General features: G+C 38.4%; 4 protein-coding genes across 5 annotated transcripts in view; 3 read left to right on the top strand and 1 right to left on the bottom strand.

Annotated features, from left to right (window-relative positions):
• On the top strand, positions 1229–3217 carry LOC109715734 (allene oxide synthase 1, chloroplastic-like). The gene is given in 2 exon segments (XM_020240873.1): positions 1229–2613; positions 2616–3217. Coding segments are annotated over 2 exon segments (1500 nt in total). The 5' UTR covers positions 1229–1325; the 3' UTR covers positions 2828–3217.
• On the bottom strand, positions 11429–12176 carry LOC109714867. Its single transcript, XM_020239587.1, has 2 exons — positions 12017–12176; positions 11429–11943 (listed from the first exon to the last, which is right to left on the bottom strand). The coding sequence occupies exon 2, from the start codon at positions 11922–11924 to the stop codon at positions 11565–11567; it is 360 nt and encodes a 119-aa protein (XP_020095176.1). The 5' UTR covers positions 11925–11943; positions 12017–12176; the 3' UTR covers positions 11429–11564.
• On the top strand, positions 12720–14870 carry LOC109715518. 2 transcript variants are annotated; one of them, XM_020240568.1, is made up of 4 exons: positions 12720–12913; positions 13000–13118; positions 13360–13431; positions 14597–14870. In XM_020240568.1, the coding sequence occupies exons 1-3, from the start codon at positions 12765–12767 to the stop codon at positions 13380–13382; spliced, it is 291 nt and encodes a 96-aa protein (XP_020096157.1). In that variant the 5' UTR covers positions 12720–12764; the 3' UTR covers positions 13383–13431; positions 14597–14870. The 2 variants fall into 2 exon arrangements, with proteins under 2 accessions (XP_020096157.1, XP_020096158.1); XM_020240569.1 differs by lacking the exon at positions 13360–13431 and having other exon boundaries at positions 12723–12913.
• The window catches only part of LOC109715517 (dipeptidyl aminopeptidase BI), a 6206-nt gene continuing 929 nt past the window's right edge, over positions 15116–20392 (top strand). Inside the window, exons 1-9 of the mRNA XM_020240566.1 lie at positions 15116–16106; positions 16483–16705; positions 16785–16926; positions 17007–17204; positions 17829–17960; positions 18442–18570; positions 18776–19164; positions 19407–19623; positions 20188–20378. Of these exons, the coding sequence (XP_020096155.1) occupies positions 15539–16106; positions 16483–16705; positions 16785–16926; positions 17007–17204; positions 17829–17960; positions 18442–18570; positions 18776–19164; positions 19407–19623; positions 20188–20378 (2189 nt within the window). The 5' untranslated portion in view covers positions 15116–15538. The remainder of the gene's footprint in view (positions 16107–16482; positions 16706–16784; positions 16927–17006; positions 17205–17828; positions 17961–18441; positions 18571–18775; positions 19165–19406; positions 19624–20187; positions 20379–20392) is intronic.

Here is a 20392-nt window from a genome sequence, read left to right as displayed (position 1 = left end):
GATAATATCTCAGCCGGACTCTCTCTCTCTCTCTATATATATATATATATATATATATAATTGTGCTGCTCTCTCCTCACTGTTCACATGCATAAATTGCTTGGACATCTCCTCGATAGATTCCAGAAAATGGAAAATGAAAGATTCCTCACAGTACACAATAATTAAAACGGACAACATGATTGGTCTTTAATTTGAGATTGCTTTATTTACCGTCTATCTATACAAATCTGAAATTTGTGGTAGCTATAATGGATGGCATATAACATTATCTTATATTTAGATCGCTGTTACTAAATTTTTGTCTGTACACATGTTTGTAAGACCCATTCACACCATTTTTCCGCCCGGCCTGCCAAAGTAGAATGAAAAATTATTGCCTGAATGTGACCTACCAGGGACCGTTCTCCGCAACATAATTTTCCAGGTGTTATTAATGTGAAATTTTCAAGAATGAATTTGCGCCGTTTGTTCCCAATCTACATTGAATTTCTAATTTTATTCGTCACCATCATTTGAAATTAATTTGATATAGATCATATGTGCAGCATATTTATAACAAAGACAATTCTTTTTTCATTTTTGTCTAGAATGAGTGATTGATACCTCTCATTCCTGATTTGTGAATCCTACATTTTAACTCCGGGTTATATTTCATCTTGAAAATAAACGTTTTATATTAATACAAAAATAATCAAATACATATATAATATATATATAATATTATATATATATATATATATATTATATATATAATATATATATATATATATATATAATATATAATATATTTTGCTGGTATATTAAAAAAAAATAGAAATGTAAATTTTATATTTATCCGTTAAAATATTTAGATATTTATAAAATTTATAATATAAAAATGGTAAGATTTGTAAAAAATAGTAACGATTGAATAAAAGAGACCAAAAGTTTATCCATAAATATTTTTTTAAGATGTTCAAAGTAATCAAAGATGGTATATTATCGGAGAGAGAGAGAAGAGAAAAAACCAAGTTACCAAGTCGACTCCTGTAACGAAAGGCGACTCTTTGTTGTGGGCAGCGGTCCGAGCTTCTCGCACGTGTCTCCGTACATCCGAACGCGGGCACGTGTCCCCACCGGCATCCAAACGACCACGTTTCCCATCTGCTCCCACCGTCTGCCCACTGCCCAGTGCCCAGTGCCCAGTGCCCATTCCATATAATAATAATATATATACATATATATATAATTCATTAATAATTACCCCCACCCCCACCCCCACTGTCGCACCTACCACCGCAAAAAGGGGAGGAAAAAGGAGAGAGAGAGAGAGAGAGAGAGAAATGTCGTCCGCCGCCGCAGCACTGACGGGTTTCTCTCCGGCCGCGGCGCTCCGGCCGGCGGCGTCGGTGTCGGAGGAGCGGTCGGTGTCGTCGGCGGGGAGGAAGAATCTGCCGATCCGGAAGATCCCGGGGGATTACGGGCTGCCGATGGTGGGGCCGATCCGCGACCGGCTGGCCTACTTCTACACGGAGGGGCGCGACGCCTTCTTCCTGAACCGGGTGCGGCGGCACGGGTCGACCGTGGTCCGGCTGAACATGCCCCCGGGGCCCTTCGTGGCCCCGGACCCGCGCGTCGTCGCCCTCCTCGACGCCGCCTCCTTCCCCGTCCTCTTCGACACGGCGCTCGTCGAGAAGCGCGACCTCTTCACCGGCACCTTCATGCCCTCCACCGACCTCACGGGCGGCTTCCGCGTCCTCTCCTACCTCGACCCCTCCGAGCCCAACCACGCCCCGCTCAAGCGCCTCCTCTTCTCCCTCCTCTCCGCGCGCCGCGGCTTCGTCGTCCCCGAGTTCCGTGCCACCTACGGCGCCATGTTCGAGGGCCTCGAGCGGGAGATCGCCCGCGGGGGCCGCGCCGACTTCGGCGCCGCCAACGACCGCGCCGCGTTCGACTTCCTCGCCCGCGCGCTCCTGGGCCGCGACCCGGCCGAGACCCCGCTGGGGCTCGACGGGCCCAAGATCATCACCAAGTGGGTCCTGTTCCAGATCGGGCCCCTGCTCTCGCTCGGCCTCCCCAGCCTCGTGGAGGACGCGGTGCTCCACTCCTTCCGCCTCCCCCCCGCGCTGGTGCGCCCGGACTACGCGCGCCTCGCCGAGTTCTTCCGCGGCGCCTCGGGGCCGCTGCTCGACGAGGCCGAGGGCCTCGGGCTGGGCCGCGACGAGGCGCTCCACAACGTCGTCTTCGCCACCTGCTTCAACGCCTTCGGCGGGTTCAAGATCCTCCTCCCCGGCGCCCGCCTCCACGGCCGCCTCGCCGAGGAGGTCCGCGCCGCCGCGCGCTCCTCCTCCTCCTCCGGCGGAGACGGGGGCGGGGTGGGGTTCCGGGCGCTGGAGGAGTCGATGCCGCTGACGAAGTCGGTGGTGTACGAGGCGCTGCGCATCGAGCCCCCCGTGGCGCTGCAGTACGGGCGGGCGAAGCGGGACATGGTGGTGGAGAGCCACGACTACGGGTACGAGGTGCGGGCCGGGGAGATGCTGTTCGGGTACCAGCCCATGGCGACCAAGGACCCGAGGGTGTTCGGCGAGACGGCGGCGCAGTTCGTGGGCGACCGCTTCGTGGGGTCGGAGGGCTGCTGCGGCACGTGCTGTGGTCGAACGGGCCCGAGACGGAGGCGCCCACGGCCGACAACAAGCAGTGCGCGGGCAAGGACTTCGTCGTCGCCGTCGCCCGCCTCCTCGTCGCCGAGCTCTTCCTGCGCTACGACTCCTTCGACGTCGAGGTCGGCTCCTCCGCCCTCGGCTCCTCCGTGCGCATCACCTCCCTTAAAAAAGCCACCTTTTGAGTTCCTTTAATTAATTCACCCATTAATTAATTAATGCCTCCTCCTCCTCGCCATCCCCTTAGGGGGAAGAAGAGGAACAGGGGGTCCTTTGTGATCTTGGAAATGTTTGAGGGGGTGTATTGCGAAAAGGAAAAAGGGGGATTTTCTTTTTTAAGGTTTACGAGCTGCTTGTGTGAGTGTTTGTGGTACGTGCATGTGGGCTCCACATGCACGTTGTGGGGGAAGAGCATCAAGTATATATACTTGTATATATACTACAGCTCCGAGGTAATTAACCACAAACATTTCTATGCTTTCTCACCTCGTTACGTGTATTCTACTGTACAATGTCCGAAGACGTATTTTGATATGAGCAACGCTAAATCAATAATTATTTTTTGGTTGCTACAATATTATTCGTCCGCTAAATTTTATTATTTTTGTTTTTCACTACTAAATTTTAAAAATAATTTGTATAAATCTTATACGGGAAAATTCAATCCTGGAATTTAATTTGGCTTATCGATGAAACATTTTTATTTTGATAAAATTTTGAGCATTTAAATTTTCTAAGTTAAATTTTAATCAAAGATATTGATCTAAATTGTTGATATATAGGATTATAGGATGATCTAATTGCTGATTCAAAAAATAGAAAATAAAATAAAAATAATTATTTTTTTATTATATTAATTATTGCTACTATTGGATAAGATCATGAGAGAATTTTCTAACGAGATGAGATAGATCCGGGTGTGATCCCGTGTGTTTTCTCTGAGCTGGACATATTTGGAAAAAAAAATAAATATTAGTCAATGGCTAATTACGATTTGGCTTGAACTTTCGAGAAACTTTGCACAAAGTTCACACTCTTTTTTTGACGTAACATCTCAGTCCTTGCCTTTTCCGAACACTACTGTGGAAGAATATATCCACCTTTTCGCGGGCCAAGATTCCGTAGTGCGGCGGTTCTCTCTATTCAGAGAAAAAAAAAAATCTTTTTTATTAGGATAAGCTTTAAATATAATCCATATAATTTTGTATTTCTTCACTTTAATATACCGTACTTTAAAGTGTATAAATTTAATATTCTATAATTTTTTTTTCATATAATTAACATTTCGTTAAATTATATATAAAAAATTTAAAATATCCCACCTAAATTTATCAAATATTCACTTTAGTATATTTTAATTTTAACTTTGTCATTGATTTAATGAACAAAAATAATGGAAGAGATAATAAAAAAAATTAAAATCACGAGATACTAAATTGAATATTTGATAAATTTAGGTGNCTTTAGTATATTTTAATTTTAACTTTGTCATTGATTTAATGAACAAAAATAATGGAAGAGATAATAAAAAAAATTAAAATCACGAGATACTAAATTGATACACTTTAAACCATAAGATACTAAAATAAAAAAATACGATTTCTTTTTTATTATGATTATTATACAGTATCTTATATCATTCTATTAAATAGTTTCATGTTGCATAAAAGGATAAAAAGAAAATTGTTTCCTTTATTGTGCAATTATCATATTATGTCTGTTTGGAATAAATTAACGGTTAGAAATAAGACTTTCTCGTAGCTGCGGTTTTCTTACTATCTCGACGTGCACAAAAGTTCTACGGATAAGTTTAATTTTTGGTTCACAACATGTAGAATCAATTGAGGACAATGGATTTCAAAATTGTGTCCGAGTGTTACCGACCGTTTCTATAGCAAGTGGCAAAGGACTTGGTGGTTTGTACTCGAGGTCCCAAATTTGAATTCTAATTGATTCACATTTCTAGCTAAGTTTATTTCTAAATAAAATAAATGAAGCGGGTAGCGTGCTACTTATCTCTCTCTAAAAAAAAAAAAAAACGTGTCAGAGTGTTGATTGCTGCTATTGGTTGAGATCAATCCGGCATTTTGAATGGATAGTCTTGATCAGCAGTGAAATTTTAGAAATACAGAATATAAGATATATATATTTATGCACTTTTAGTGTGGGCTCATTACTGATATCTGGCCCAATAGCCCAGCCCAATAAAACTGATCGACAAACCCTGTTGCGGCCCAGGGCCACTTTCGACACTATCGAACGTAAATTGGAGCCCATTTTACAGAATCATTGTCTTCGCAGGGCTTTAATGAGGGCCTAGTATCTTATTAGGGCTCTCTCGGACATTTTCCAAACGCATTTGTTTTGATACTTTAATTTTTTTTCAAAATATTTGATGATACTTTGAGATCTGCTCCTTTGGTGCTTTCAGATTTTTCAAAGGGTTATTTAGTATTGAATCAATTACTTCAGAAAACGCACTTTCGTACTGGGGCAAAATAGAAAGTGGATATTCAGGGAATAAAGGTAGGAATGGTTCTCTCTTGTGGAAAGTATAATCGAAACAAACAAATTGAAGAGTGATAGAGAGATCAGAGGAGGTAATTACTGCATCAAAACTAAAACATGCTGAATGTACTAAAGAATGTGTACTTATAGAGTATGTAATAGTTTCTAGAGGAGATTAATCGTATCTAATTCAGTTAGTTCGGAATTTGATGTTTGATACACGAAATTTTAAATTCAAAATTTAATTATTTTATATTTTCAACTGAGTTCACTTACATGTAAAAAAAAAGAACGAAATAGATAAATTATTATTTTTCTTTGAAAAAAAAGAAATAATTTGTGGGGAAGTGAAATAATACACGAAATAAGAAACAGTTACTTCTTCAAAGTAAGAACATACCGAATACATAAGGAAAATATAAAATAATATATACATATATACATACGAAAGCATACAATACTTATACAAAACTATACACGCGTAAGGTACTCAACTAGCTAAAATAAATTTTCTTTTAAATTTTCTTACTATATTTTATAACTTTGCAAATCAAATTTTAATTTTGTCACCTCTTTTTCTCTTCTCCTTTCCAAAAAACGCTTCATTTGCTCCCATAAGATCTTTTTCTTTTTTCGGTGCTTCTGCTTTGCCGCGGTGCTCCGAATTCTGACACTGATTATTTCCCAATTTATTGAACTCNAAAGAAATAATTTGTGGGGAAGTGAAATAATACACGAAATAAGAAACAGTTACTTCTTCAAAGTAAGAACATACCGAATACATAAGGAAAATATACATATATATATACATATATACATACGAAAGCATACAATACTTATACAAAACTATACACGCGTAAGGTACTCAACTAGCTAGGGGCAAAGCGATCCATAAGCAAACATAAAGTGGCTTCTGAGATGTTCCCACCTCTTTTTCTCTTCTCCTTTCCAAAAAACGCCTCATTTGCTCCCATAAGATCTTTTTCTTTTTTCGGTGCTTCTGCTTTGCCGCGGTGCTCCGAATTCTGACACTGATTATTTCCCAATTTATTGAACTCTCCCAACCAAGTCCCCACCAAAGTAGTCATTGCTAGTTTCTATGTAGATCTCTTCACAAGTTCTTAATGCTCTCTAGTTTCCTCTTGTGTGTTTTTATAATGGAATTGTGTTTGATGAAGGTTAAAGTGGGAAAGGAAAAGGAAACCACATGTGGGGACTAACATGTGGTATGGATAAATAAAGGACAAAATAGTTTTGGTTTTGTTACAAGAAGATTTTTCCATACAACCATAACACTTTTTGCTTTGGCACAAAAACGAAACTAAAACTTTGTTAAATTGATTTTATGTAAACTTTAAAAGTGAATTATTATTTTTATTATTAATTAATAATATTGAATACGAGTTGTTTGGATAGAATAACGTGTCATTATTTGTTTCGTCGTCCGTGAGTGTACAGCGCAGCCCCGTGTCGAAGCCACGGGATAGCTCCGTAGAATAAGCGGGTGCGAATATCCTCCGTGTTCTCATTACGTGGGTATATATATTTCCACGCATGCTTTTAATATATATATATATATATATTTGTACATCTACAATTGAGCTAGAATACTATTGATATCAAAAAGTTTTTTTTTTTTTAAAAAAGATAGTATGTTATTGCTTCATTCATTTAGAAAGTGAACTCAGCTGCATAATGAGACAACCAGGTCTCCTAAATCGACCAAAAAAAAAAAGTATTGCTCTCAGAGTGATCGGGTCGTAATTAGTTAACACAGATCTGATCCCAATGTTCTATGAGCGATCGGATCTTGTTTAACAAGAAACACGGTGAATGTCTCACTTCCTTGAAAATACGACAATTTCTTTTCAGCCAAACAACCCACCACTTGGTGATAACCGTGGCCACCTCCTTCTTTCCTAGCGCACCACCTTTAAGTTTGCTTTCGTCCCATAGCTGACAGATAGACAAACAATTAGGGAGGTATTGTTTGTTTGGGAGCAAAGTCGCCAGCAGGGCTTTAGTACTTTGGTAGCTTGCGAATAAGTGATCCGTTGTCTTCCTCGATGTCAAGCAAAAGACACAACTTTCTTCACCGCTCCACCCTTTCTCAAGAGGTTGTCTACTGTGGGTACTTTTCTTTTCAATGCTAGCCACACGCAAATCTTCACTTTTAGAGGTGAGCGACTCCTCCAAAGTTGGTTAAAGTGCTTGACACGTATACCACCGTTTTGTAATTGGTTAAAGTACTTGACACGTATACCACCGTTTTGTAATAAATTATATAGGGATTTGACAGAGAACATGTCAAATATTATAAGGCCCTTTTTGTTATCAAGTTTTTAACTTTTCATCATTTCTAACCATTGGATTAAATATTATAACACAGTGGAGACCACTCAATCCTAAGGGGACCACTCAACCCTAAGGGACTAATATCATGCTAACTCTACAATTTTTTATCGAAAGGTTAAAAACTTGATAGCAAAAAAGACCTTTTGTTATTAATAGTATTCCGGCCCGACTCTCTCTCTCTCTCTCTATATATATATAGAGAGAGAGAGAGAGAGAAAGAGAGATAGATAGAGAGAGAGAGAGAGAACTAAGCTGGAATATTATTAATAGCACCAATGACTTTGTGATATTAAGTTTTTTTACCCTTGGATTAAAAGATGTGCAGTTAGGATGATGTGGGCTCCCTAGGGTTGAGTGGGTGATTGGTTGAATAGTATAATCTAACGGGTAAAAATAATCAAAGGGATTAATCTAACGGCAAAAAACTTGATAGCACCAAGTACTTTGTACTATCGATAGCATAGCAGCCGGACTATATATATATATATATTATATATATATATATATTATATATTATAATATCCAGCTATATGCTTGTAAAGAGTACAAACCGTTTGTGCTGTAAATTTTTACCAGTTAGATCTACTCATCGGACTCATTTTCAACCATTCAATATACTATTTAACGCCAACAACCTACTCAACCCTAGGGGGCCCGCATCGCATCCTAACGCGCATATTCTCCTAACATCCAGAGGCCTAAAATCTACAAGCACAAATAACTTAGTACTCTTAAATATAAGAATTTTCTATCAAAATTTCACTGTGATTGGGATATTTCTATAACGTTAAACTTGCAAACGGCTCACTAGGCTATAAAATTATTGAATTTTGAGGCCACTTTCGATGACTCAGCAAATGATATCGAAAATCATAAAATCTATTTCTAGGTACTTCAAATACTCTGATCAAGTTTAACAGAGCCGATCGACGAATTCGAAAGTCGATAACATCGAAAATGACCTGGAAGCACGAAAGGGCTCGCGTGCTTCCAAAAGCATAGTACCTCACTGACATCTCGTCTCTTCTCAATCATTCTCACCATCCTCTTATCCCTCATCGGAGCCATCTCTCTCAACTCTCTCTCAATCTCCTCAACGCTCCCGTACTCTAGCTCGTCTCATCCTCATCTCTCTATATATATATTATTTAATATATAATATATAATATATATATATAGATTTAAGCTGGAATACTATCAATAGAAAAGCGCTCTTTTGGGCTATAAGTTTTTAACGCCTGGATGAAAAATTGTAGGGTCATGATGAATTAGTCGTAGAGCTGAGTGGTCCACCCTAGGGTTGAGTGTTCTCACTGTTGATAGTAATGTAATCCCAATGGTTAGAAAATAATGAAAAGAGTTTGATCCAAAAGGCTAAAAAATTAGTAGGCAAAAATAAAATTTTGCTACTGAAATATAGCCCAGCCAAGCTAATATATATATATACGTTGAGCTAGAATACTCTCAAAGCGAAGGGAGTGATGCTTTTGGAGTTTTTAGGCACATAGATTGAGAGATGTAGGGTTGAGATGATGGATAGTGTCGTAGTGAATAGGTGTATGACGGATTCAAAGGCTATTATGTTATAAGGAGTAGATCCAACGCGGCTAAGAAGCACCAAGGGTGGGGTTGGATGGCTTTTAAAAGATCCGAACTCAATTTTATATATATATAATATATATATTATATACTATAATATATAAATATAATATATCAAATTGTTTGTAAGTAATTTAGAGGGTGGAATAAAATCAAATATGTAAAAAGCATCTATATTTGCTCAACTAATTTAATGTTAAGAATAAAATATAATAGTCTTAGCTATATTATATTCAATTTCTATTTATATTATTCAAAATAAAGAAAATTATTTTGTACTGCAAATATGTATTTTACTAAATAATATATTATTCTATTTATTTTTTATACAGATGTAATTCTTTAAGAATAAAAGTTAGAATCAAGACGAGTTTTTTTGTTTTCATGAGAATTAAGTTATTTTTAGGAAATATTTTATCAAGGTCAAATATGCCTCTTGTGTATGCATAAGTGTACTATTGACTAATAAGGCACTTATTATATTATAAATATCTCAGAAGAAAAAAAAAAAAAAATAAAATACTTCTTTTAGACATCTTTTAATGATAAGCTCTTAAAATATCTCAAAATATCTCAAATATCCTCAAACGAGAGGATAAGAGGAGGGCGCCAAGTCCATCACAACTGCATACTCCAGCCATTTAAGGCTGGCGTTGATTTTTGATGATAAAAAGAACCTATTATTTTAGAGATAATACAAAGTTCAGATATAAACAGGAAATTAGATCAATTTTTTATTTAGATAAAAATTGGTTATTCTAGAAAATAAGATTAAATAGTATTGGTCTGATTAGCATTAAAAAAAAAGAACAAAAGGATAGGAGTTATAATTTTAAATTAAAATTATTTTGATTTAATCATTAAAAATCAAAATATTACTTAAAAAATAACAAATTAATATTAATATATTATAATAATAAATTAATTAAATAACAATAATTAAATAATAAATTATAATAATTTAAAATAATAATTATCAATAATTAAAATAAAATAAATAAATAAATTAAAAACTATTAGATATAAATAATACATTATTAATTAATAATATAAATAATTAAATTATTATAATGTCTAAATTAATAAATTATTTATAATTCTAAATACGAAATTAATTAAGAATATTAAATTAATTAATCAATAAGTCAATTAATTTAATTAGGAATAAATTAATAATAAATTAAGTTATTAAATTATAAATTAATAATATAATTATATATAATAATAAATTAATTGATTAAATAAATGAATTATTAATAATTTATAAATAATAATAATTTAATTAAATAATAAATAAATAAATTAATTTATTATTTTAGTAATAAATAATAATTTAAATATATTAATTAAATTATATATTATTTAATATTATAATTAAAATTATTTTTAGACTTTAATTAACCTAATTATCACCTGGGAACAAGCTTGTTCCAGGAAAAAGGTGGAACAACAGTTTTATCCTTATATCGGCTTATTCCAGAAATCCGAGGACTACTGTTTTCGGATGCCAATCTCGGATACCAAACGCAGCGTTTGGGAACGGGCTTATTCCCCTCCTTGTTTCCCAACCAAACGCTACCTTAGAGTAGGATCTAAATGGGCCTCTTGGTCCACCTATTCACAAAATTAAAATTAACCTCAATGAGGCCCAAATTTACAGCCCCGCCCATTAAGCTCGGGTTCTTCCAACCCCTTCTCTCTCTTTTGGTGTGGGGGGTGTGTGTTATCCCATTGCCGCAAGTATTGAAGATGTGAATCTGCTGTAAAAACTCTGTGTGTGATCTGTTTGTGTCGAGCGTTGACATGAACCATTAACTCAAAACTCTCAAATTATTGAAAAAAACACAACTTATTTACTTAAAATGTATAGATACAATATCTACGGATCTTAATTTATAATATGGCTCCTGCTACGTAGCATGTAGGGCATCGACTATGCCTCGACCTAATCCAACTTTCGCCGCAAGATATGATGTTGGCCCCTTCTAGCCAACATTTTTTGCTTTCATATAATTTGATGAACAATTAGGGCATTTAAATGAACTGAGATGCGGTAGTCCAGGAACAATTTGTAGGCTTGTTTTCTCATGAAACACTTTTGAGTTCATTATATTCTGCTGATTTGTAGACATGTTTTCCTACAATCTGTAATTGCTTCTCAGCAGTAAGTTTGCTTTGCAGTTACCAACAATCTGAATTTCTTTATGTACAATCTCTGTAACATTCTTATTTTGCCTCTTTTATCTGATCATTCTTTTCACCCCCTATGTTTGTTACTCATACAAATCTATTAAGTCTATAAATGAATCAGGAACTCAAAACACTTCTCAACTTAAAAGGCTTGTTTCAGAGTATGCAACCAATCATAGTACAAATTCAAAACAATTTATAGTTCATATAACATAAACAAAAAGTACAAAACATGATGCAATTCTCAAGTACTTTTGTTTAATCCTAGTTCTACTCGGACTCCTCGATCGCCGCCTCCACTCGGAGGAGGACGAACCCGATGGCGACGCCGATGAGCACGAGCCCGTTCATGATGGCGGCGATCCTGAATATCTCCCCCGCCGCGTTGCACGTCGACGACAGCGCCCCGCCGCCCTTCTTCTTCTTCTGCACCGACTGCCTGAGGGAGCTGACGATCGTCGCGAACGACTGCTCGGTGCTCCTCGACATGCCGAGGGACGAAACTCCGGTCTGCGCCTTGAGCCCCCCGAAAGCATTCATGCCCTCGACGTACGCGGCCCCGGACTTCCTCTTAGCCGCCGCATGGCTCGCGACGGAGGCGGAGATGACCGTCGCGGGGATCGCCGCCATTGCTGCTTTCCGCGGGAGCCTGCAATGCAAAGGAGAATCTAGTAATCTGAGGGTGAATTGCACTAGTGTAGAACATGGTTTGGATCAATTACCTGGTGTTTACTGCTTTGTGTGTTGTCTTGTTGAAGAGTAAGGATGAGAGAGTATAGAGGGGGGAAAGAGGGAGTTTTGTATAGGAGAGAGGAGGAGTTGGTATTTGGATAAGGTGAGGGAGAGTGTGGTTGGTTGAGGTTGAGGATTTTATCCTTTTATTTTATTTTATTTATTTATTTATTTTAATTTTATTGACATGATGGTCAGTTTTAATGGTGTGGCCAAGAGAACTTGAGGTTCCCAATTGAACCCAGCTGATTGGTCTAGTGAGGTCCACATTCTTCAATCCCTCAAAGTGAGCTAATTCCATTTTGATATGTGGAGGTTAATTTTAATTTTAGTAGTAGCATGTCCACTTTTTAAAATTATATTATTAAAAAAAATAAATAAATCATGAAGTATTCAACTTTCCAAGCAGTGTAATAAAGAATACAGATTCTACTCTCATCTACTTTTTGAAGGGATTAATTATTAATTGTAATGTATTATCCAAATTACCATGAAACTTGGTATAATATTAGTTTTATCAAATTTTAAAGTCTAATTGAAAAAGCCTTAAAAAACCACTTACAAAAGTGTTCAGTATAGTAATTCAAAACACTAAAAACAGGCCGAAGAGGGCCATAAGCAGGGCCCGTAAATTGGGCCCAAATGCAAGCCCGTTAAGGGGCCCGTACAGACAGTCGACAAACCCTAAACCCCCCGCTTCTCCTTGTCCTTTATCTTCCCCCTCTCCCCTCTCCAAAAATGGCGTTTCGTGCTCCGATCTCGCGATCCCTCCTCGCCACCGCGCGATCCGCCGCGTCCTCGCTCCGATCCCCTCCCACCGCCTCTCGCCTCCGCTCTCCTCCCGTCTCCGCCCCTCGCCTCCCCCACCGCCGCTTCTCCTCTCCGAGGTAAAAACCCTAGCCTCGAGCCAAACCCAAACCCTAACCCTAATTCAAAATGCTCTTTTCGATCTCTGAAATGGAGTTCTCCGTAGGCCCTTGGGAGCATTGGGTTGTACTCAGTCGCTCCTACCGCTCCACAGCGCGGTGACCCTTCCCCGCCTCACCTCGCACCTCTCGGTCGCCGCGAGGGCGTGTTGTGAGCTCTCTCAGGGTAAATTCCATTTCACCTGTTAAGATCTCTTGTTATCATCTCCTGTTTCTTAGACTCACGAGCATTTTGGTTGTGTTAGTATGCTAAATTTATCAAAATGAACAAAAATACTAACCAGTAGATGCTTCAAGTTTCTGATTCGATGATTATATATGGCGTTTATCGTGTTGTTTAGATGGTATGTTGTTATAAAAGTTGGGTTTTTGGTTGATATGAGGAAATTGGAATTGGGATTTGATAGGGAAAAGTTGCAAAGATGGTTGATGCGAGAAAGTGGACATCATCCGGTGGAAATCCTTCGGCTAATAATGCTGTAGGTTTTCTTTCTTTCTTTGTTGCTTTTCCCACATTAAACAGCTTAGGAATTTGTATTTGAAGGAAGTCATAGAAAAGGCAAATGATGATTCGAGTATTTGACAAGAGAAGTCACTAAGGTTACTATCCACTGCATCTAAATTCGTCAAATATAATGTTTTACTTTACGAGTACTCATTGCTATGCTGTGCAATTTTTGTCATGTTTGTTTGGGAATGCATTTATTTTCCTTTTGTTGTGCTTTTTTTCTTATAAACATTCTTTCATATCATATATTGGAACTTAGACATTTACTTGAATGGAATGTTGTCGGACATTGCTGTCCGAGTTTCAAGAAGTTTTGTTGCTTTTGTTCGTAAATGAAATGAATAGAATAATCAAAGTGAATGTGAATAACCATTTCTACAAATATCTGCATGTACTTTCTTACGTGCTTCTTTCAGAATATTTTGCTTACGTTAGAAACTGTTGGATGCTTGCCCTTTCTAGCGGAAATATATTGAGTACATAAACCATCAGGTTAACAAAAATGCTGCTGTCTGTAACCTTTTTTCCTTTTTACTCCGGAAGTAAAAGATAGCTCCATACAAAATTTATCAAAAGGAACAATAACTTCATGATGTAAATGTTATAGAAGCGATAGTAAAACATACAGGAATATCAAGGGCGATATGCCCTCTTTGTATGTTCAACAGGACACAAGAAAAATCAGGAATGTTCAACTTTGTAAACGTATGCAAGCTACTGGTTTGTCAGGTTAGCATGAAAAGAAAGAAAATCACATCATCTTTCAAATCTGCCAAACTTTTGAATTCAAATTTATATTGTCACTAATATCTGTCATACATGTAACTTACAAATTACAACTAAGACAGTCTTTAAAGCGCCATGATGATTAGCTGGTGCAGGCCCCACCTAAATGCCGAACATAGGAAGAAGGTATGCAGATTGTTTAACTATCACCCATCCAGATTATCAAGGACAGATCAACATTGGCATTCAGTTCAAGAAGCTTAATTTTCAGATTTTGATTAAGATAATGAATTTCACTCAATTTTTTGTTGTTGTTGTTGTTCTCTTCTGCTTGTGTTTCTAATTCTGATGTAAAACTTTTTCGCCATCTAATATTTGAGGTACTTAAAAGCTTTCCTCTCACTACACAGGTACTTGAATACAGTTGATTGATGGATGATCCCTTTGTATTAAATCGAGGGAATAGTCTTCTCGTCGTTCGTCTGGTGACTTCTGGGATGGTCTTGTAGCTGGGAAAGTTGGACAGTTTGATGAATAATTTGTTGTCATGTTGATAAACTTGGCATTTTCCCAGTTCGGATTCCAGTTACTAAATTCATAATTCCTTTTTTCCCTGTCAAATTGTGGAACTATATTTACTTTTGTAGCCAGTTAGTAATTCCTTTTTTGGGGGTATTATGTGAATCATCATCTTGTTTACAAGTAGAAATTATTTTTGTCTTTCCAACCAAGCTCAAATCCTCAGCTATATCTTGAGCTCATCAGTGTACTAAGGCCACATTGTGTGTATCCTTGGGGGAAATCCTTGAAAAAATTGAGAAATGTTTTTCCTTGAACAGGATAGAAATATGTAATAATAGTATAATATTCATTGGCTATCTAGCTACACTTTTAGAGCGAGCTCCAAACGAAGTACTCAGCAAGTAATAATGCAATCTTACGCTGTGATGAGAAGCCCAAGTAATTTTCAGAGCCAACCCAAAGTTGTAACTCCAATAATTGTAGCTCTTTGTTTTCGATGCAGCAATAAATTGTTAACTTTACGACGAAGCTTGTTAGGTGATCGTATCAGGGAGTGCACTCTCGTAATACAAATTCGTTACTCAGCGAGGCCCGATAATGCGGCCCATGCATTTCCATATGGGCTTGGTGCCCAATAGTGGCGTGCTCCATTTTTTACTCCTAAAAAGGCTTGGGCCTTTGCAAATAGGGGCTAAGTCCCATCACGTGTACTAGTGCGAGCCCGAACCCGAACCCGATCCCGAGCCCGAGCATCATTCATTTCTCTGCAAAACCCTTCACCCTAAACCCTAGTTCCTTCCTCCTACTCCACCCCCGGAACCCCATCTCCGATGCTCCGCCTCTCCTCCTCCCTCGAAGCCTCGCGCAACCCCTTCCCCCTCTTCCTCCTCCGCCGCCTCCTCCACCGCCGGGGCACAAAGCCCCGCACCTCTCCGCCGCCGCCGCTGCCGCCGCCGCCGACACCTCCGAAGCCCCCGCAGAAGCCGGTCCCCTTCACCGTCCATGGCGTCACGTGGAACGACCCCTACAGCTGGATGTCGTCGCTCTCCGACTCCGTGGCGATGCGCCACATGGACGTCTACATGGAGCAGGAGGAGAAGTACGCGGAGGCCGCCATGGCCGCCGCGGGCGCCGATCGCCTCGTGCGCAAGCTCCAGATCGAGATGGCCCCGCGCCTCGCCTCCGAGCTCTCCACTCCCCCCGTCCGGTGGGGGCCCTGGCTCTACTACCGCCGCGTCGAGGAGGGCAAGCAGTACCCTGTGCTCTGCCGCAGATCCGCGACCCTCCACCAGGAGTTCATCTCCTACAGCGAGCCCTCCGCGGGCTTCGATTTCACCTCCGGGAAGCGGATCGAGCAGAAGCTTATCGATTACAATCAAGAGGCCGAGCGGTTCGGAGGTGAGAAAAGGGAAAAGCTCCCTCTTTTGATGTTCCTCTTTCGCTATTCGGCTGTAGAATTTTGAAAATATGAACAAAATCTTAACTTTAGTTGTGAGTATTGAGCCCTATCTGATATGGCTGGAGCATTATATACTTAGTCCAAGCAAGCACTCAGGAAAAAAAAAAGGAACTATTTGTTGAAAATGAGTAAAAAGTATCTTTTTCATGCCTCCTTTATAATGAAGCCGAATGTTTTGGAGGTGAAAAAAGTTTCCTTTTTTGATGCTCCTCTTTCGCTAGTACTTCGCAAGGCATTATTATTTAGAATTTCATCAAAGTATTTCATAACCAACCTAAGACGTGTTAGACATTTTGTTGTTTGCTCACTGCACAGGATACTCTTACGAGGAACTATCTGAAGTGTCTCCAGATCACCGCTATATTGCATATACTATGTATGACAAGGATAAAGACTCCTTTACGTTATCTGTGAGGGATTTGACGACAGGCACACTTTGCGACAAACCGCGTGCTGATCGGGTTGCAAACCTGTCATGGGCGATGAATGGGCAAGCATTACTCTACACAGTTACAAATGATGATAAAAGGCCATATCGGTTAGTAGGTTTACTGTTTGTGTCATTTTCCCTCCTTTCTTTTTAGTTGTGGTGCTATTGAGGATTTTTCTTTCCATAGGATCTTTTGTAGCGTTCTTGGATCTGATAAGAATGATGTTTTGATTTTGGAAGAACCCGATGAGAATGTATATGTAAACATTAGAAACACAAAGGATTTTCGCTATGTAACTGTAAATATCTTTTCGGATATCTCTTCAAAGGTATCATTCAATTTTAGGTGCATTCTCTTTAGCTTCATTGTCATTACACGTCTGTCCAACAGAGGCTCCTTATTGTGCAGGTATACTTAATAAAATTATCCGATCCCTTGTCTGGTATGACGCTAGTATGGGAATGTGAACCTCATGCTCATTGCATCATTGAGCATCATCGAGGATATCTATATTTATTTACAGATGCTGCAAGAGGAGGCGTGCCTGTTGATTCGCATTATCTTCTTCGCCGCAATGCTGAATTATCCAGTTCAAATAACTGGGAGGTTTGCACTGTGCATCTGTTATGTTATACCTTCTATAGTGAAATGAAATAATTATTTGGAGTTTACAACTATTTTATTTATGCTGAAATGAAGAGTTTCCAGTAGCCTCTCCCTAATAATTATTATTCATATAAAGGAAGTAGTATAAAACCCTAAAATTGCAAATCGCAGGCAGTTGGACAGTCAATGACACCGAAAGACTCTTTAGAGTTGATAGCAATTGCTCTACGTTCTGCTAGAATTTTACAGGTTGTGTTATTTGAAAGTTGCTTTTATTTTTTCTTATTCTGATAAATTGCTTAGTTTCTCATTATTGTAATTCAGTGGTTTTAGTGAACAGTTACAGACTAGATATGAGAAAATATTACTAATTATGAAAAGAAGTTTCACTGATATGTACTTTTTGTTTGATCTGCCATCACTACTTATTGGCGGTTAATCTTGTACTCAGTCTATAATATGCTTTGGCCTATTCAACTTGTTTCCTGAGTTTTCAACTTTTAGTCCCTTTTGACATTGTGTTAGCTTTTCGCTTCTAATATGTAGTCTCGAGGTATACTTGCAATTCCTACTATTGCATCTAAAACTTGTTACCCTTTTTCTTTTTTTTTTCTGTCTAAACAGAGTGTGCTTGAGGAGCCACGTCTTAGTGTTGAGGATGTTGATTTCTGTGATACTCATATGGTGCTTGTTCTTCGAGAAGGGAAAAGGTTGAGATTATCTTCAGTTAGGCTACCTTTGCCAATGGATGTAAAGGTAACTTTTGACTTTTGGTTTATCAATTTTACAGGGCAGATAAAAGCACAAACAAATCATACATACTGTCTGAATGTTCTATATAAAATTCTATATGGCATTGATGGAAATCATTGGCTGTACAAAAGTCAGTTAATTATGTACAAAGTTTTATTTTTTCTCGGTGGAATAAGTGAAATGTATTGTCTACATCAAATGTGAAAAGACATTGTTTGGAGTTGTCCTGTTATTTCTGTAGAATCATCTTAAAACAAATATATCTTGCAGACATTTTATCATATTTTGTGTAAAGCTAACAAGTTAAAAACAGACTTCTGTCAAAATCAAGTTCCCTGTTTTTACTGTTACATATTTATGCTCTTTAACTCATTCTTTATTTAATTTTTTTCTTCTGTACCTTATTCTACTATTTCCCTTATGGGTATGCATCACAAGGCATTAGTTTTGAGCATTATTATAAGTCCTCTGGTTATCATTGCAGGTACCTGCTCGTTTATCAGCTCTTAGTCCATGTGACTTGCCTCTTCCGGATCACGTTTGCCAGATCTCACCCGGTCCAAATTATGACTACTATTCCTCAACTATGCGATTTATGATATCATCACCTGTGGTATGTGATTCAGTTCTGCTAAGTTAGGTTGTTTATTTTTGGCTTCCTAGTTAATTGAGTGCAGCCATTTCTTTTTATGTTACCTCATAATTGTTATTGAGTCATATTGCTTAGATATGAAGCACATTTCGAGTGCATTTCGGAGAATACACTTTTTTAACTTTTATTTTTTTTCCTTTCTTTGTCATATTCATTATGTTGGCAGATGCCTGATGCTGTTGTGGACTACAACTTATTGAATGGGAAGTGGCTCATAGTGCAACAGCAAAATATGCTTCATGAAAGAACAAGAACTTTATATGGGAATGCTTTTGCTGCCAATAGTAAGAGCTCTGTTGCCTCAAGCGAAGATAATGTGGCGGATAGTTGGAATGAGCTCGCCGAGTACTATGCTTGTGAGTATTATGATGTTGCTTCGATGAATGAAGTTTTGGTTCCATTGACTGTTGTATACTCGAAGAAGCACAAGCAGGAGGGAAGTCCTGGATTACTTCATGGCCATGGTGCTTACGGAGAGCTGTTGGATAAAAGTTGGCGTAGTGAGTTAAAGAGCCTTCTCGATCGTGGTTGGGTCATTGCGTATGCTGATGTTAGGTCTGTTTGATTAGATCAAATCAACTTCTGTATAGTGTACTCATCATGGCCAGAAAAGCCTTTGATAGTTTATATTGACTGCATGATGTTAATAGTACAAGGAGATTTACATATATAACCTTGTAAAAACTTAAATTTCATCTATACCCATCAAAAGTAAAATGCCTTACAAAAACACCTTATCTTATATATTAAATAGTTGCTCTTGTCTCAATTTTATTAATTGAAATATGTGGTTACAGGGGTGGTGGAGGTAGCGGTAAGAAGTGGCATCATGATGGCAGACGTACCAAGAAGCTGAATTCAATAAATGATTATGTTTCATGTGCCGAGTTTCTAGTTGAGAAAGGTATGGTGCATGAAAACAAGCTTGCTGGGTGGGGATATAGTGCTGGAGGACTTCTGGTTGCTTCAGCTATTAACACTAAGCCGGATTTATTTCGAGCAGCTATTTTGAAGGTACTTTTTTTTTTTCCTTTTACAGCTCTGCACTAATCAACTTGTTTCCCTCGTATTATTTTACGATCACTTGTGAAGAAGTAATTACTCACTTTGCATGTCAAGTTTTGCTGGTTTATTGTATTGCCTGGATTCATTTTACTAGAACTATGCTGTTTCCTTGTTGCAATCACCTGTACATATTTTCATGAAACTGTGAATATATTTAACTACATGTAAGAGCGCATCAAAACAAAGTTATATAGATGTGTTCCTAGCTAGTAGAATCAATAGAATAAGTTAGGAAGATTCGTATATCTAGTCAACTGTTATGATTCTCTTGGTGTAACTTTACCTAGAATTTAACAAGTTATATAGATTTTGAATTTGTTAAGTTTGTCAATGCTTTATGGTTGTGATCGCAGCATTTTGACAAGAACATTTATATCTGAAACAGAGCTGAATGGAGGAATAGGATCCTTTCAACTAACCACCATAACAGTTGTGATTCAAGAATCCGTTTTATTCATAACTTCTATTCGGTTGTCACTTGTCATACCTATATCCTGTCATTTCTCCTTCCAGGTTCCCTTTTTGGATGTATGCAATACTCTTCTTCACCCCATTTTACCCCTTACACCTGTTGATTATGAAGAGTTTGGTTATCCTGTGGACCTCGAAGATTTTCTCGCTATCAAGAAATACTCTCCTTACGATAACATTCAAAAGGGCGTTCCTTATCCAGCCGTGTTGGTGACGTCATCTTTTAATACAAGGTGTGTTTTGCATT

Source organism: Ananas comosus, linkage group 9, assembly GCF_001540865.1.
Source record: "Ananas comosus cultivar F153 linkage group 9, ASM154086v1, whole genome shotgun sequence".
NCBI classification, from domain to species: domain Eukaryota; kingdom Viridiplantae; phylum Streptophyta; class Magnoliopsida; order Poales; family Bromeliaceae; genus Ananas; species Ananas comosus.
The sequence above is the reverse complement of the archived record's forward strand: the minus strand, read 5'-3'. Positions and strand labels throughout refer to the sequence as shown.